Raw genomic sequence first — 18,779 nt, forward strand, 5'->3', positions numbered from 1 at the left:
CCAGCCACCATTGTTAAAATGTTTTAATATCAATGTAAAATGAGATCAGGGTTTTACAAGCAAGTTTCAGAACATGAACATCCTTTCCTAAAATGATTTATCTTCCTTTCAGAAGCCTAAATATGAACACATATAAATCTTAGGGATTTTTTTTAATATCATGGTATTTTTTCCCATTTTAATACATCTAGAATTGACAAACATGCAAAAGAACTAAGTTCCAAATTAAAAGCCTCTAGTAGAAACATCCAAATTAAAAATGAAGCATTTTATTTTTTTATTTTTTTCACGTGGGAGATTTTTTTTTACATCTTTATTAGAGTATAATTGCTTTACAATGGTGTGTTAGTTTCTGCTTTATAACAAAGTGAATCAGTTATACATATACATATGTTCCCATATCTCTTCCCTCTTGCATCTCCCTCCCTCCCACTCCCCCTATCCCACCCCTCCAGGCGGTCACAAAGCACCAAACTGATCTCCCTGTGCTATGCGGCTGCTTCCCACTAGCTATCTACCTTACATTTGGTAGCGTATATATATGTCCATGCCTCTCTCTCGCTTTGTCACAGCTCACCCTTCCCCCTCCCCATATCCTCAAGTCCATTCTCTAGTAGGTCTGTGTCTTTATTCCTGCCTTACCCCTAGGTTCTTCATGATTTTTTTTTTCTTAAATTCCATATATATGTGTTAGCATACGGTATTTGTCTTTCGCTTTATGACTTACTTCACTCTGTATGACAGACTCTAGGTCCAACCACCTCATTACAAATAGCTCAAATTCATTTCTTTTTATGGCTGAGTAATATTCCATTGTATATATGTGCCACATCTTCTTTATCCATTCATCCGATGACGGACACTTAGGTTGTTTCCATCTCCGGGCTATTGTAAATAGAGCTGCAATGAACATTTTGGTACATGACTCTTTCTGAATTATGGTTTTCTCAGGGTATGTGCCCAGTAGTGGGATTGCTGGGTCATATGGTAGTTCTATTTGTAGCTTTTTAAGGAACCTCCATACTGTTCTCCACAGTGGCTGTACCAATTCACATTCCCACGAGCAGTGCAAGAGTGTTCCCTTTTCTCCACACCCTCTCCAGCATTTATTGTTTCTAGATTTTTTGATGATGGCCATTCTGACTGGTGTGAGATGATATTTCATTGTAGTTTTGCTTTACATTTCTCTAATGATTAATGATGTTGAGCATTCTTTCATGTGTTTGTTGGCAGTCTGTATATCTTCTTTGGAGAAATGTCTATTTAGTTCTTCTGCCCATTTTTGGATTGGGTTGTTTGTTTTTTTGTTATTGAGCTGCATGAGCTGCTTATAAATTTTGAAGATTAATCCTTTGTCAGTTGCTTCATTTGCAAATATTTTCTCCCATTCTGAGGGTTGTCTTTTGGTCTTGTTTAGTTTCCTTTGCTGTGCAAAAGCTTTGAAGTTTCATTACGTCCCATGTGTTTATTTTTGGTTTTATTTCCATTTCTCTAGGAGGTGGGTCAAAAAGGATCTTGCTGTGATTTATGTCATAGAGTGTTCTGCCTATGTTTTCCTCTAAGAGTTTGATAGTTCTGCCAATAAAATGTACAATCTGGAAGAAATGAATAAAGTCTTAGGAATTCACAACCTGCCAAGACTGAATCAGGAAGAAATAGAAAATATGAACAGACCAATCACAAGCACTGAAATTGAAACTGTGATTAAAAATCTTCCAACAAACAAAAGCCCAGGACCAGATGGCTTCACAGGCGAATTCTACCAAACATTTAGAGAAAAGCTAATACCTATCCTTCTCAAACTCTTCCAAAATATAGCAGAGGGAGGAACACCCCCAAACTCATTCTACGAGGCCATCATCAGCCTGATACCAAAACCAGTCAAGGATGTCACAAAGAAAGAAAACTACAGGCCAATATCACTGATGAACATAGATGCAAAAATCCTCAACAAAATACTAGCAAATAGAATGCATCAGCACATTAAAAGGATCATACACCATGATCAAGTGGGGTTTATTCCAGGAATGCAAGGATTCTTCAATATACACAAATCAATCAATGTGATAAACCATATTAACAAATTGAAGGAGAAAAACCATATGATCATCTCAATAGATGCAGAGAAAGCTTTTGACAAAATTCAACACCCATTTATGATAAAAACCCTGCAGAAAGTAGGCATAGAGGGAACTTTCCTCAACATAATACAGGCCATATATGACAAGCCCACAGCAAACATCATCCTCAATGGTGAAAAACTGAAAGCATTTCAAGTAAGATCAGGAACAAGACAAGGTTGCCCACTCTCACCACTCTTATTCAACATAGTTTTGGAAGTTTCAGACACAGCAATCAGAGAAGAAAAGCAAATAAAAGGAATCCAAATCGGAAAAGAAGTAAAGCTGTCACTGTTTGCAGATGACATGATACTATACATAGAGGATCCTATATATGCTACCAGAAAACTACTAGAGCTAATCAATGAATCTGGTAAAGTAGCAGGATACAAAATTAATGCACAGAAATCTCTGGCATTCCTATACACTAATGATGAAAAATCTGAAAGTGAAATCAAGAAAACACTCCTATTTACCATTGCAACAAAAATAATAAAATATCTAGGAATAAACCTACCTAAGGAGACAAAAGACCTGTATGCAGAAAATTATAAGACACTGATGAAAGAAATTAAAGATGATACAAACAGATGGAGAGATATACCATGTTCTTGGATTGGACGAATCAACATTGTGAAAATGACTCTACTACACAAAGCAATCTACAAGATTCAATGCAATCCCTGTCAAACTACCACTGGCATTTTTCACAGAACTAGAACAAAAAATTTCACAATTTATATGAAAACACAAAAATGAAGCATTTTAATTTACTTATTGGCCATACGCCCAGCAAAAAACCATCCATTCCCCCACACCTCAGAAAAATCACCACCAATTCATTTCTAGGTCATTGATGGCATTAACAGTATTTAGCCCTCCCTTGTCAACATCCAGACATCCCTGGTTCAGTCTGAGCAATTAGTGTTACATTTCCAGTTGCTGGAATGCCCCACCATCGTCTTCACTGCATTACACTTGACAAGGCACCTACCAACAATGCACATGGTAGGAAGTGAGCCATGAAGAACATAATGGCTTGAACGAAGAGCTAACTGTATACCCTGGATCTGCCAACTGAGTAAGGACACTAATGGAAACGTAAAATTATATGAGGCATTCTTTATTCATCCTCTCCAAGTTACCAGTGTGTATTGTACTAGGAAGTAAAGAGTAGAGGAAGGTGACAACAGCCACATATATGAAATCTCCCTAGAACTAAAAGCAAACTAAACAAAATGCAAACTAGAGTGGGCCAATGAACTGACTCCCATTTGGGTTTTACTTGTGGCTGCAAGCAACCTCTAAACTGAGATTCATAAATTAGGGAACAGTTTAATGCACTGATGGATCAGCAATTTGCATAAGGACATCATTAAAATATTTTTGAAGAGCTGCGTGTGCTTCATTGCTGAATTTGGTGCCAACGGTCAAGAAATAGCTAAATAAAAAAACAAACCTCAAGTATTTCCTTTTAATATACCTATTTCCAAAACTTACAAAGTATCTTTAAAATGATTTTCTATGTCATTCCTCAAGTGAATTAGTCAAACAGGTAGAAACTCATAACTGTAATATTACACAATAGAATAATTTTCCTTCAATAACTTAGTCTGTTCCAAAGTATTTCTGTCCAAAATGTGTAGGTGCAACAGGATGAACTTCAGTAGTTAAAATTGTGATCTCTGGAAACTCTTGAATGATTGATTTGGCACCTTCAAAAAATAAAAGAGAATTGTCATTATGGCAGAATTTTTTGATAACATTACTTGGAATTCAGTAATTTTATAATCAGTCACTAGGTCTAATATTGACAGACCAAGAGCAATGACCTTTGGACACATAGTCAGACTTGGTTAATCTCTTAGTTTATATAATGTCTGTATCTGAAAAATTTTGATAGTAGTCAGACTATGTTTCCACCCACTCACTAATAAATTCTTAGAATCAAATTGTTTTCTATCCAAGATTTGAAAAATATATTCAGTTATAGCAACTTTTCCCCTGAAGAGTCTTTTTTTGTTTTATTTTAAAGGCAGCTGGAACACAGAGAATACAGTCCTTTCTGGAAACAGGATCATACATAAGATGCTGGTTTCTCAACTGGAACACTGTTGAAACAAGTGCAAAGACTTCTTTGTTATGTTAGAGAACGCTAGCTTTTGAGAAGTTATGACTCTAGCTTGGGTGGGGAGGAGATGGAGGAAGAAAGGAAAGGGACTAGCTAGGATGCCAGTCAAACTAAAAAGCCATAGCAAGGCTGCCACGGAATAAGATTTTTTCATCTATAATGTCAAAGAATTAGTATACTATTCTAATGTATACTATTACAACTAACATGGTTACTTTTCTACTCCCAAAGACAGAAAACCCAATAATTATTTGGTTATCTCAGTGTTTACAATGCCACCTCTGTTATATGGATGGATAACCAAGCAAATTACCCTTTGTCACCATCAACATTTGAACTACAGGTAATTTTTTATTATGAAACAGCAAGATAATCAATGGCATACTAAATGCAGCCATCCCAACTGGTTTCTCTGTAGCCTCTTCAGGGTTGGCTGAGACTTGGAACCTTTGGAAATGAGGAAACGCCCTAACTAGAAGCCACATATTTCTTTCTTTTCGATTATGAAACAAATACAAATTCATTGTAGAACATTTGGAAAATACAAAAAAAAGCTTAAAAAAGAAAATGAATCACTTAGAATCCCACCACCCTAAGACAACCACTATTAATATTATGTGATTTAAAATGAAAATTGAAATAGTATTGTGCATCTGTCTAGCCTTTCATGCTGAGGAAAGATTTATTAGGTCCCATCTTAATCCAAGTCTGATTTTGGTAGTCATAATAGTCATAATTTGTATTAGTCATCTCTAAACTTGGTGATGACATTTTATACTATTCTAATGCTGTTGTTTATTCTGCTCTTACATTTACCAGATTCTTTGATGTCATTAAATGTTTTTTCAAAAACATGATCTAACAGTTATATAATATTATACTCTTTGAATATACAGTTGACCCTTGAACAACATGGGGGTTAATCCATATATATAACTTATAGTTGACCCTCTGTATCTGCAATTCCTCTGCATACATGAATTCAACCAACCATGGACTGTGTAGTACTGTAGTTTTCAGTATTGAAAAATATCCACGTATAAGTGGACCAACGCAGTTCAAACCCACGTTGTTCAAGGGTCAACTGTATATTTATTTAACCATTTCCAAGTAAGTCATTTATATACTTTCAAATTTTCTCTTACATGAAATACAGCTTTACAGTGACTATCTTAAATGCTGAATTTCTACATGCCTTTATGATTATTTTCTTAGGATACTTTCACAATCGTCTTAGATTACATGGCAAAAAAAACTAGGGTCGTAAATTAGGCTTACCTCTCTCAGGAAATAGAGGACACAAGTTCTTTCACTGTGCCCTTTGAGCAGAAGTCTAACTTTACAAACTTTTGATCTTTGCTTCACACTGCAAAGCTTACTTCAGTAAGACCACAGGGCTAGCTAGAACCTCGAGTTTCTTGCTGTTTGAGAGCAGTTTTCAGGCTCAGGTCGGGAGGCAGGAGAAATAGTGACCTTTCAGCCATTTGCAAGCTCTACTCAAACAGGGCCACCATGAAAACAACTGCAATCCCCTTCAATGGAATTAGTTCGTACTTCTTCATTTGAATTTGAACAACAGTAGAATGGTGTAAAGTATTACCACTAAGCTTAGAGATGACAAACACAAGTTATAACTACCAAAATTCAATCTGAATTTAATGTGGAAGCAAATGAACTTTTCCTCAGGATAAGAGGCTGGGCAGATGTACACCTAACCACCCCATGACCATCAAGAGCATGAACTCACCATGAGGAGTGGAGAACAGACTGAGTAGGATAATAACACTAGGTTGAACTCCATGTTCTATGAGAACCTTTACAGCTTCAATTACAGTGTTTCCAGTGCCTGAAATAAAATGACAACCAAATGCATTGGCAACTTTAACATTCATCTCAAAATGTCTTTGAGTTTCTTTGAAGTAAAGGCAGTTTAGTAATGTAATACAAGATACTACTAGAGGGCTTCCCTGGTGGCGCAGTGGTTGAGAATCTGCCTGCCAATGCAGGGGACACGGGTTCAAGCCCTGGTCTGGGAAGATCCCACATGCCGCGGAGCAGCTGGGCCCATGAGCCACAATTACTGAGCCTGCGCGTCTGGAGCCTGTGCTCCGCAGAGAACAAGAGAGGCAGCGATAGTGAGAGGCCCGCGCACCGCAATGAAGAGTGGCCCCCACTTACCACAACTAGAGAAAGCCCTCGCACAAAAATGAAGACCCAACACAGCCATAAATAAATTAATTAATTAAAAAAAAAGATACTACTAGACACCTTGAGAAAACCATAGTTCAAAAAGAGTCATGGACCACAATGTTCATTGAAGCTGTATTTACAACAGCCAGGACATGGAAGCAACCTAAGTGTCCATCAACAGATGAATGGATAAAGAAGATGTGGCACAACCTAGAGGGGTGGGATAGGGAGGGTGGGAGGGAGGGAGACGCAAGAGGGAAGAGATATGGAAACATGTATATGTATAACTGATTCACTTTGTTATAAAGCAGAAACTAACACACCATTGTAAAGCAATTATACTCCAATAAAGATGTAAAAAATAGATAAATAAATAAAAAATAAAATAAAAATAAAATGATGTGGCACATATATACAATGGAATATTACTCAGCCATAAAAAGAAGCAAAATTGAGTTATATGTAGTGAGGTGGATGGACCTAGAGTCTGTCATACAATGCAGTAAGTCAGAAAGAGAAAAACAAATACCATATGCTAACACATATATATGGAATCTAAAAAAAAAAAAAGGGTTCTGAAGAACCTAGGGGCAGGACAGGAATAAAGATGCAGATGTAGGGAATGGACTTAAGGACACAGGGAGGGGGAAGGGTAAGCTGGGACGAAGTGAGAGAGTGGCATGGACATATATACACTACCAATTGTAAAACAGATAGCCAGTGAGAAGCAGCCGCATAGCACAGAGAGATCAGCTCGGTGCTTTGCGACCACCTAAACGGGTGGGATAGGGAGGGTGGGAGGGAGATGCAAGAGGAAGGAGATATGGGGTATATGTATATGTATAGCTGATTCACTCTGTTATAAAGCAGAAACTAACACACCATTGTAAAGGAATTATACTCCAATAAAGCTGTTAAAAAAAAAAGATACTACAAGACAAAGCTTCATTTGAAGGTGCCTGTTTTTTATCAATGATGTTATTTTCAATAACAGACATAACCCATATACTTTTCAGTTTTCAAATGCACAACAAGCCCTAAATTCGTTCAGTATTTGAGATATCAAATATAACACCCACCCACCACCCCTAACCCCAGGATATGAGTAAGCTTAGGAAACAGACTAGAATAGGAAAAAAAAAATTACCTCCAAAGAGGATAAATCCTTGAGAAAATCATTGCTATACTCATTGGGCTAGAGAAGGGACATATTTCAATGTATTTTCTGTGTTCTATATATTTTGCCTCATTAAATCCTTTGCTTCAATGTGTTAATTTTAAGATAGAAGTTTTTGGAGCTAATAAAGTTTGACTAATGTGTATTCTCTTATTACACAATAAGAATTCCCCAGAGAACTGCCCAGGGCAACTCCAAATCAAAACAAAACATTTAGAACAAAACAAAACATTTAGAAATGGCTTTCTAAAGAATGGTTTTTGAGAAAAACAAAAAACACATTTAGAAATGGTTTTCGCCTTTATATAAGGGTACCTAGAAGGCAGGCACTAAGTTGAATTTAAACCCTAACCAAAGGTTACAAATTAAACACAAGCCACTCACTGAGAATCGGATACATCAGAAGGACTTTTCTCCTGTAAATGTCTGGGGGGAACTTGGCATAATATACTTTGGCTCTTTGTGTCTCCTCATCACTCTGAATCAGGATCTTTCCAATTCGTATGGATCGACAGCAGTCTCGTAAACCTTGTTCCATTGCCTCACCTTGAAGAAGGAAATAAAAAAGAAGGAAAGAGGGATTAGGAGGAGATACAGTGAAAGTCCAAGAATAGGCCAAAGCAGAGTTTTTGACTGTTATTAATACAATAAATAAAGACATTGTCAAAATGGAAGCAATTCTTCTTAAGCTAACAGCTTTTACTTCGGATATGCTCATATTTTATACTTAGTTCAGGTCAATGAAACTAGGATACGCTAGTTTTATTGCTGGCTTGCAAGTTTTAGAGCTGTCATGCTTCCATGATTACAGTAAATAAAGTGTTTTATTAAGCTGCTCCTTGAACTTTTCTAATATCAGGAACATTTTGCTCCTATTATTTTAAAGAAACTGTGTTACTTTCATCTGGCAAAAATATAAAATATTTATGGAAGAATGGGGGCTACAGACCAAAGGCTCTCCATTTAGATTAAGCTGGCGTCAAGAGATATCACTTAGACCCAGCAATGACTTCAATGGCAGAGGCTTCATTGGCAAACAGTGAAAAAGTAATATATGTTCCCTCTCCCCGCTAGAGAACCACAACCAACACCACCACCACACCCTTGGTTTCTGAACACAGAGCTATTTTTGAGTCTGAATTCCTTTAAGGAAGTGTTTGCCAAAGGTCAACCATTTTCATACCATCGTCAAGATTTTAGGCCACATCAAAATTCTACTTGTATGGTTATTTACTTAATATTTTTCTTTAAATTAACTGGTTTTTTTACATTTATTTTAAAAGGAAACTTTATATCATTAGTGAAAATATAAAAACAGTTTCTTTCTATTAGGTATGAAAATCAACCAATAGCTATTAAGGTTAAAAACACCCTGTCTATGCATCACCCCCAAGGTCATCCTGTATACACTAGGGGTGCGAGGACCATGCTGCTGCCTTTAGGGCAGAAGCTGGACTAAAACAGAAGAAATTGTGCCTTAAAAGCCCATCTCCATTGTCTTCACCAGTTTTAAAAGGTTGAACACCATTGTCCTGAAAATCCTATCGTTGCTTAAGAGCTACCTTCTATAAAAAAGGGAGCTTAAAGCTCCTATTTTATTGGAGATATTCAATTGTTCACAAACAGAACTTCATAGCCAGAGAAGAAAAGGGAATGTTTATATGTGAAATAAAAATCCGGGGACTTCCCTGGTGGTCCAGTGGTTAAGACTCCATGCTGCCACTGCAGGGGACACAGGTTGGATCCTTAGGGGAACTAAGATCCCACATGCTGCATGGTGTGGCAAAAAAAAAAAAATCTGTTTCCAATGCAAGCAAGTGGGGCTTCTACCATACCTTGGATCCTGTACAAAGAATAATTAAGGAATTAAGTTGCTGAACGGAAATAATCATCCCCATGTAACAGGTATAGGTCCTAATTACAGGCATGTGATTTTGCTGCACAAAGGTTGGTTTAGAAGGATAATCGGTTGGACTCAAACACAAATATTTATAAGACTAGCAATTGGAAATACCTAGAGTTAATCACAGTTAAGTTCTTTTGCCTACATAGTCACATACTCATCAAATATAAAACTAAAAATATTAAACAAGCCATTCAGTCCAGTTCCTGACAGGGTAGGACTGTTCCTCACAAAAGAAATTAAAAAAAACAGAACAAAGATTTTCTCTAGTTGGGTGCTCAGAGTTCTGCAGGCCTGAATTTGTGCTGTATTCCCTCAAAATTCAAGCTGCCCTGTTCTCTCCAAGATAGCATCATTGCATCCTCTTGTTCTCCCACCCTCCTCTGAATCTTTCAAAGCTGGCTTGCCCATGGGGATAGGCCACTAGGGAAGATGCTCTGCAGTTAAAATTAGCCAAACTCGGCGACACATAGGCTATGATTCCAAGGCACCATGAGGATAGACAACACAGGTGGTGAGATTTAAGCTAAGGAAGGCTGCAATTGTGACAGACAAGACCGCCTCTCTCCTGGAAAATAGCAACTGCATCTATGCACGCAAAGAGACAAAGTCACACATATGCAAACCTACCGCTTCTCATTATGCTGACCCCACAGTTTCCCTTCTCAAATTTCACTCCTTCATACTTGTACCCTGTTGGGGAATAAAACCGAAGAATTTATCTTTCATCATTGGAGAGACCTACTTATTTAATAAAGTATCTAAGCTTTAAAGCAGATGGGTACAGAGCAACTCTTGTCCAGACATACTGTATAACATCATAGGTTCCCTGTGAAAGTAATAAGAAGAGCCATGATTTTTCATATTTACTTTTTAATTCTTCATAAAAAACCTGTGGGAATAATTGGGAGAGAGGTAGACTTCATCGACTGGGAACAGGCCTTATGATAGAATGATATTCACATACATGTTCCTCAAACTGAATTCAGACAAGAATTGTACTCCAAGAATGCTAGAAAGCCCATCAATTCAAACTGGGACCCCACTGTGAGCCACAGCAGAGAGCCTCCTCATTCCGGTCCCTTTTTATGAGCCTCCATTCTGCATTAAAAAGCAGAAGAGAAAGGTTGAAGTAATTATCAAGACATGTTCATGCCTTGGTCTCATCCTGAATTTGTATCAATTATGATGCAGCAAATTCAGCCCCCAATTTTCATAAAATCAACCTTTGGATATAACAGCTTCCATTATTTACTAAAGAACCAAATCAGAATTTCAAATCCCTAAAATAGGGATCCTTGGTTTCTTTCTATTAGAGCAGAACAAAGCCCCTTCTCTAATCCTCATCATTTTTAGTTTTCCTTTTTTTTTTTTTTTTACTTTTCATCCTTTTACCTGGAGTTTCAATGCCAAACCAGCCCACCCATTTGTTAACACCAGAAGCTTCCCTACAGAGGTGAAGATAAGCTGCCAGCAATTCTTAGCTCTGGTCCCAATGTGCCATCATCAAAGGCAACACCTGCATGCTGAAGAATATTTATTAACCTTTAACTTGAACTGACCAGCAAGCCATTAACAAAAGGTCATCCACATAAATTTCTTTGCTAAATGTCTCCAAGTTTATTAAGTTGTTTAAAAGAACAGCTCCACATAGACTCCTCATTTTGCATACTGATTTACTCAGACTGCTTTTTTTCCATTTTCCCCCAATTCTATCTCAGAATTTTTATGAGGCGAATATGAGAGTAACAGCCCTGGTTACCTGTTGGAGTGGTCACCATGCATTCTTTATATGGTAGCTGATTCAATCCCTCTTCCACAACAAGTCTGATCTAGAGAGTCAAAGGAAGAATAAGTTGAGAACTTGCTAAGAATCTCCTGTTAGCTGTAAGCCTCAGGAGCTGAAAACTAGGCAAAAAGTCAGTAACATACTAGGCAAGGATTTAGCTTATGGAAGTAGGAAGGGGGCCCCTATCATGTGTTAGATACAGAGATAGAAACAAATGCCAGGCTGCTTGCTGCTAGGTATCCAACCTCGGTTAGGCACATGATTGCCACTAAAAGGCTCAAGTATGCTTTCTGATTCTCATTCAGTCAGTCCAGGCTATATTATGAGAAATGCAATACTACAGCAAGTGTCAAGAGTCATGGCAGGAACACTTGGAAGTAATATACTTCTGGCTACTCTAGAAATAGTGCTCACTGGAAACTTCTTTGCCTTGTTTAGTACTCTGAAACTGTCAAGTCAGATACTTTTTAACAAAGGCCCACCATAATGCAAAATAAAGCCTGAATTTCTTAGGAGGAAATAAATGAGTGGATGGGGCTGAACCAATTTACTGAACTTGAAGAAGGATCCAGTCGAATGCATTGGGACTTCCCAGCTTAAAAAAAAAAAAAGGCTCCTAATGATCTTAATATGTGGTACAGAGGAAAGAATCCATCAGAACTACTAGGAATAGCCTCCAAAAACCACCGGTTATGGTATTTCTATGACTACCCAGAGCCCATTACAAAAAGGCAGTGCTGAGTCTGCAAAGCACATTTTCTCCAATCAATATTACATTACTGATTGAGACTCAGGAACATCAGGGAGAAATGTCAGGCCCCATGCTCTGTTATCACAACAAAACATCCTGCTGCCATTAAAATGATCAATGCTAAATGGGCCAGCACTTTGTCAACCTGCAGCACCAGAGGGTCAAGGAAGCTCATGAATACCGTGTGTGTGTGCATACTCACCTCTAGCCGCCACCTTCTGTGGAGGTTAATGTTTCTTACGAGCAAAAAGTACAAGGGAAGAAGAGGATCATTTTCTTTGAAGAGCCTAGTTCTCCTAGTAACACTCCTCTAAAGAGTCTTACCTCCTGCCCATCTCCTGCAACTCTGGGACAGAAACTAGTGTGTCCAAGCCTTACAGGAGAACATAAAACCAGAAGAAGGGTGACTAAAATATAAAGAACTCAAGATCTGAGCACCAGGAGAGCCAATCCTGACAAATTCAGGATAGAATTAATGTCCACTATAACAGGACCCTTGTGCTAGAAGAGACAGTGTACTAGAAATCCTCAACACTAGAAACCTCAACAGCTCCTGTCCCTACCACAATCACAACTGACCCTCCACACCCCCCACCCCCAATATCAGGACCTTCAAATCCAACTGCAGAGAACAGACAGGTCCTAATTACCATCCCCTGAGGTGAATTATGCCCTGGATCCTTATTATCTCACTTGACTAAGATATAATACTTGCCCTTCCAGGCAAGCATTTTACAATAACCATGAACTTACTTCCTATGTTCTCCAGAAAAATGGAACAAGGAGAGCAAAAGAAAGAGCAATCATTTTCTACCAGTGAACACCAAGACCTCTTGTTTTCCCCACAGCAGCCACTGACACAATTGCCTTGAACCTGTCCCTTTGGTTTGATAAAAGCATAAAGACAGAATAACCTATCACTCCAAGAATGTCAACTACATTTATCTTGATGCAGTCCAAGGATTATTACTGGCCCTGGAAGCTCAAATAGAAGTGGCCTTTGAACCAAGAATACTTAAAGTCAAAAATGGAACAGGAGTTGTCTACACTCTTTTGGAATAAAGATTTCCCTAGGGAAAAGGTAAATAAAGAGTTTCACGCCTCCCCCCACCAACACCATCACATTCCCTTTAATAATATATCTTCTACTATCTGATTATAACTATAAGCTTAATAAGTCACTTTTCTTTCTTTCCCAAACTAAATACTGAGAACAGTATTTAGATTGTAAACCCCACAATATCAGACACCATGCTATATGCTTTACCACTGTATCTCCTCCCCCCACAACACAGTCTAGCACAGTGTCTGACTCACATGAGTTCAATGTATATTTCATGAACAGATGAATACTAATAACCACAGCAGAATATGTGTCAACCTCATTCTAAGCACTGAACAAATTTAGATATAAACACAAGAAGTAAACAGGGCTTACCCAAGACAGCCCAATTTGGCCTGAGAACCTCTCAGATGACACTAACTAAACAGAATTGGGCTTGGTCAATTCTTAACAGCAAGTCCCTGAGCATAGACAGTACAACTTAGTATTTCACGTGTGAGGATACTACAGAAAAGAAGAGGCAAAATAGATATCCAACCCCATGTAAACTACAAGCTAGGTATTAGTTTTTGTGCATTCGATGGATCCCACAAGGGTAACTACTAGGTCTTTTACATCTTTGATTTCCTTTTAATTTACTTCACTTCACTGCCCTAAGAGGAGGCATTTAAGCCTCAGGATCAGGTTACCAAGATCCACTTGAAAGGTAGTAAGTGGTACCTCAGAACTACAGAGAATTAGTTCATGGACAATGCTTTGAGGTGAATGGGACTGAGGCAGAGCTTTAATGCAACAGTAGAAACAACACTTGCAAAGTCTAGCAAGATGTGGGTTACTTGGTACAATCTCTTTTGACCCCAGAATGCTCTAGAACAAAAAAGCCCCTTGGCCTACTACGATTGTATCACTAGGAACAACAGTGAAATGAAAATGGAAAGCCTCCATCCACCTACCAAACGATCCGCAGAAAACATGAAGTCCCCTCTACTGGCTGTCCTAAAAAAAAAGTACAAGTTTCAGTCTAGATTAGAGCTTTAAAGTGAAATATTACTTAATATATATAGTAACTCTGATATTAAAACGTATTACATGCTAAAAGCTTAAAGGCTTACCTGTAACAGACTATTATTGAGACATGACATTTTTCACTAGGATACAGGAACCTAAATGGAATGACTTGGTAAATATTATTGAAAATGCTCATTTGATATTAACACTAGAGAGAGGAATTGAAAAGATCATGCAGTCTCCCACGGAACTGCCCAAGTATATACTCTTCAATCAGGAGATGAACAAGTTCCCCCTGGAAGATGGCAGCAAGTCCAGAGCTCAAGTTAAGAAAAAAACTTTGCAGTTAGAAAACCAGGTTCTCCCCATTCTCGCGCACCATTCACCTTGATCTAAAACCCTATTACCAACATAAGTAACCCATCTATTGATACTCTGTCTCTAATCCTTTTTGGAATGAGATTGGCACAAACAAGTAAATCCTCTGTTTCTGCCATTGCTTTCAAGAAGACATAACCTAATTTCCAAGACCTTTCTCAAACTATTGATAACTTTTTCCCTTTGCCTGTTTTTCAACCAAATAGTTTATTCCGTACATCTTTCTACCTACTGCCTGTACACTTCCTTCTGGCCAGTACTTTCAGATCCTGAGGTACCCAAGTAATAATAATCGAGGGTTGCACCTACCCACAAACTGTTACCCAGCCAAAAGAAGAATGTTTATAAGGCTGACATTTTTTCTGTATGTAAAAACCTAGCATTGTTCCTCCTCTTTCTCTCATGTAAGTTAAACGATCTGACAGACTTACAGTTTATGTACTTAAAAATCCCCATCTGCCTATCCATAGCATACCTAAAATATTCCCCAACACAGCATCAAAATGGCATATGTAAGCATATATTATCTCACTATACGATTAATCATGACTCTTTTTCAAGCTTCATTTACTTTCTCTGACAGGGAAAAGCAATGAAATACCCCTGACACAAATGGCATTAGGTTTCTTAGAGTAACCACAGTTCTATCATTATTACAGATACTAACTCTCTAAAATATGGACTATAATTGAGCAATAGGAAGAATATAGGCCTGTATTCTTTTCTTAATTTTAATTTTTTACATCTTTATTGGAGTATAATTGCTTTACAATGGTGTGTTAGTTTCTGCTTTATAACAAAGTGAATCAGTTATACATATACATATGTTCCCATATCTCTTCCCTCTTGCGTCTCCCTCCCTCCCACCCTCCCTATCCCACCCCTCCAGGTGGTCACAAAGCACTGAGATGATCTCTCTGAGCTATGCGGCTGCTTCCCACTAGCTATCTACCTTACATTGGGTAGTGTATATATGCCCATGCCTCTCTCTCGTTTGTCAAAGCTTAGCCTTCCCCCTCCCCATATCCTCAAGTCCATTCTCTAGTAGGTCTGTGTCTTTATTCCTGTCTTACCCCTAGGTTCTTCATGACATTTTTTTTCTTAAATTCCATATATATGTGTTAGCATATGGTATTTGTCTTTCTCTTTCTGACTTACTTCACTCTGTATGACAGACTCTAGCTCTATCCACCTCATTACAAATAGCTCAATTTCGTTTCTTTTTATGGATGAGTAATATTCCATTGCATATATGTGCCACATCTTCTTTATCCATTCATCCGATGATGGACACTTAGGTTGTTTCCATCTCCGGGCTACTGTAAATAGAGCTGCAATGAACATTTTGGTACATGACTCTTTTTGAATTATGGTTTTCTCAGGGTATATGCCCAGTAGTGGGATTGCTGGGTCATATGGTAGCTCTGTTTGTAGTTTTTCAAGGAACCTCCATACTGTTCTTCATAGTGGCTGTACCAATTCACGTTCGCACCAGCAGCACAAGCGTGTCCACACCCTCTCCAGCATTTATTGTTTCTAGATTTTTTGATGATGGCCATTCTGACTGGTGTGAGATGATATCTCATTGAAGTTTTGATTTGCATTTCTTTAATGATTAATGATGTTGAGCATTCTTTCATGTGTTTGCTGGCAGTCTGTATATCTTTTTTGGAGAAATGTCTATTTAGATCTTCTGCCCATTTTTGGATTGGGTTGTTTGTTTTTTTTGTTATTGAGCTGCATGAGCTGCTTATAAATTATGGAGATTAATCCTTTGTCAGTTGCTTCATTTGCAAATATTTTCTCCCATTCTGAGGCTTGTCCTTTGGTCTTGTTTATGGTTTCCTTTGCTGTGCAAATGCTGTGTAGTTTCATTAGGTCCCATTTGTTTATTTTTGTTTTTATTTCTGTTTCTCTAGGAAGTGAGTCAAAAAGGATCTTGCTGTGATTTATGTCATAGAGTGTTCTGCCTATGCTTTCCTCTAAGAGTTTGATAGTTTCTGGCCTTATATTTAGGTCTTTAATCCATTTTGAGCTTATTTTTGTGTATGGTGTTAGGGAGTGATCTAATCTCATACTTTTACAAGTACCTGTCAAGTTTTCCCAGCACCACTTATTGAAGAGGCTGTCCTTTCTCCACTGTATATTCCTGCCTCCTTTATCAAAGATAAGGTGACCATATGTGCCTGGGTTTATCTCTGAGCTTTCTATCCTGTTCCATTGATCTATCTTTTTCATTTTGTGCCAGTACCATACTGTCTTGATTACTGTAGCTTTGTACTATAGTCTGAAATCACGAAGCCTGATTACTCCAGCTCCGTTTTTTGTTCTCAAGATTGCTTTGGCTCTTCAGGATCTTTTCTGTCTCCATACAAATTGTGAAATTTTTTGTTCTAGTTCTGTGAAAAATGCCACTGGTAGTTTGATAGGGATTGCATTGAATCTGTAGATTGCTTTGGGTAGTAGAGTCATTTTCACAATGTTGATTCTTCCAATCCAAGAACATGGTATACCTCTCCATCTATTTGTATCATCTTTAATTTCTTTCATGAGTGTCTTATAATTTTCTGCAAACAGGTCTTTTGTCTCCTTAGGTAGGTTTATTCCTAGATATTTTAATCTTTTTGTTGCAGTGGTAAATGGGAGTGTTTTCTTGATTTCACTTTCAGATTATTCATCATTAGTGTATAGGAATGCCAGAGATTTCTGTGCATTAATTTTGTATCCTGCTACTTTACCAAATTCATTGATTAGCTCTAGTAGTTTTCTGGTAGCATCTTTAGGATTCTCTATGCATAGTATCATGTCATCTGCAAACAGTGACAGCTTTACTTCTTCTTTTCCGATTTGGATTCCTTTATTTCCTTTTCTTCTCTGATTGCTGTGGCTAAAACTTCCAAAACTATGTTGAATAAGAGTGATGAGAGTGGGCAAACTTGTCTTCTTCCTGATCTTAGTGGAAATGCTTTCAGTTTTTCACCATTGAGGATGATGTTGGATGTGGGCTTGTCATATCTGGCCTTTATTATGTTGAGGAAAGTTCACTCTATGTCTACTTCCTGCAGGGTTTTTATCATAAATTGGTGTTGAATTCTGTCGAAAGCTTTCTCTGCATCTATTGAGATGATCATATGGTGTTTCTCCTTCAATATGTTAATATGGTATATCACGTTGATTGATTTGCGTATAATGAACAATCCTTGCATTCCTGGAATAAACCCCACTTGATCATGGTGTATGATCCGTTTAATGTGTTGGATTCTGTTTGCTAGTATTTTGTTGAGGATTTTTGCATCTATGTTCATCAGTGATATTGGCCTGTAGTTTTCTTTCTTTGTGACATCCTTGTCTGGTTTTGGTATCAGGCTGATGGTGGCCTCGTAGAATGAGTTTGGGAGTGTTCCTCCCTCTGCTATATTTTGGAAGAGTTTGAGAAGGACAGGTGTTAGCTCTTCTCTAAATGTTTAATAGAATTTGCCTGTGAAGCCAACTGGCCCTGGGCTTTTGTTTATTGGAAGATTTTTAATCACAGTTTCAATTTCAGTGCTTGTGATTTGTCTGTTCATATTTTCTATTTCTTCCTGATTCAGTCTTGGCAGGTTGTGCATTTCTAAGAATTTGACCATTTCTTCCAGTTTGTCCATTTTTTTGGCAGAGGGCTGCTTGTAGTAATCTCTCCTGATCTTTTGTAATTCTGCAGTGTCACTTGTTACTTCTCTTTTTTCATTTCTAATTCTATTGATTTGAGTCTTCTCCCTTTTTTGCTTGATGAGTCTCGCTAATGGTTTATCAATTTTGTTTATCTTCTCAAAGAACCAGCTTTTAGTTTTATTGATCTTTGCTATCGTTTCCTTCATTTCTTTTTCATTTATTTCTGATCTGATCTTTATGATTACTTTCCTTCTGCTAACTTTGGGGTTTTTTTGTTTTTCTTTCTCTAATTGCTTTAGGTGCAAGGTTAGGTTGTTTATTTGAGATGTTTCCTGTTTCTTAAGGTAGGACTGTATTGCTATAAACTTCCGTCTTAGATCTGCTTTTGCTGCATCCCATAGGTTTTGGGTCATCGTGTCTCCATTGTCATTTGTTTCTACGTATTTTTTGATTTCCTGTTTGATTTCTTCAGTTATCACTTCATTAGTAAGTCATGTATTGTTTAGCCTCCGTGTGTTTGTATTTTTACAGATATTTTCCTGTAATTGATATCTAGTCTCATAGCGCTGTGGTCAGATAAGATACTTGATACAATTTCAATTTTCTTAAATTTACCAA

General features: G+C 37.7%; 1 protein-coding gene across 4 annotated transcripts in view; it reads right to left on the minus strand.

Moving 5' to 3' along the window:
• Positions 1 to 253: 253 nt before the first annotated feature.
• UPRT (uracil phosphoribosyltransferase homolog) overlaps positions 254 to 18,779 on the minus strand; it is a 42,696-nt gene continuing 24,170 nt past the window's right edge. For 2 of the 4 annotated variants that reach the window (XM_067724402.1, XM_067724405.1), the window contains exons 2-8: positions 14,237 to 14,287; positions 14,078 to 14,120; positions 11,284 to 11,353; positions 10,152 to 10,214; positions 8,003 to 8,164; positions 5,999 to 6,097; positions 254 to 3,835 (exon numbers count right to left, since the gene is read on the minus strand). In XM_067724402.1, coding sequence (XP_067580503.1) covers positions 3,729 to 3,835; positions 5,999 to 6,097; positions 8,003 to 8,164; positions 10,152 to 10,214; positions 11,284 to 11,353; positions 14,078 to 14,120; positions 14,237 to 14,287 — 595 coding nt within the window. In that variant the 3' untranslated portion in view covers positions 254 to 3,728. The remainder of the gene's footprint in view (positions 3,836 to 5,998; positions 6,098 to 8,002; positions 8,165 to 10,151; positions 10,215 to 11,283; positions 11,354 to 14,077; positions 14,121 to 14,236; positions 14,288 to 18,779) is intronic. The other 2 variants (XM_067724403.1, XM_067724404.1) reach the window with 1 other exon arrangement.

This window comes from Pseudorca crassidens, chromosome X (genome assembly GCF_039906515.1).
Source record: "Pseudorca crassidens isolate mPseCra1 chromosome X, mPseCra1.hap1, whole genome shotgun sequence".
NCBI classification, from domain to species: Eukaryota; Metazoa; Chordata; class Mammalia; order Artiodactyla; family Delphinidae; genus Pseudorca; species Pseudorca crassidens.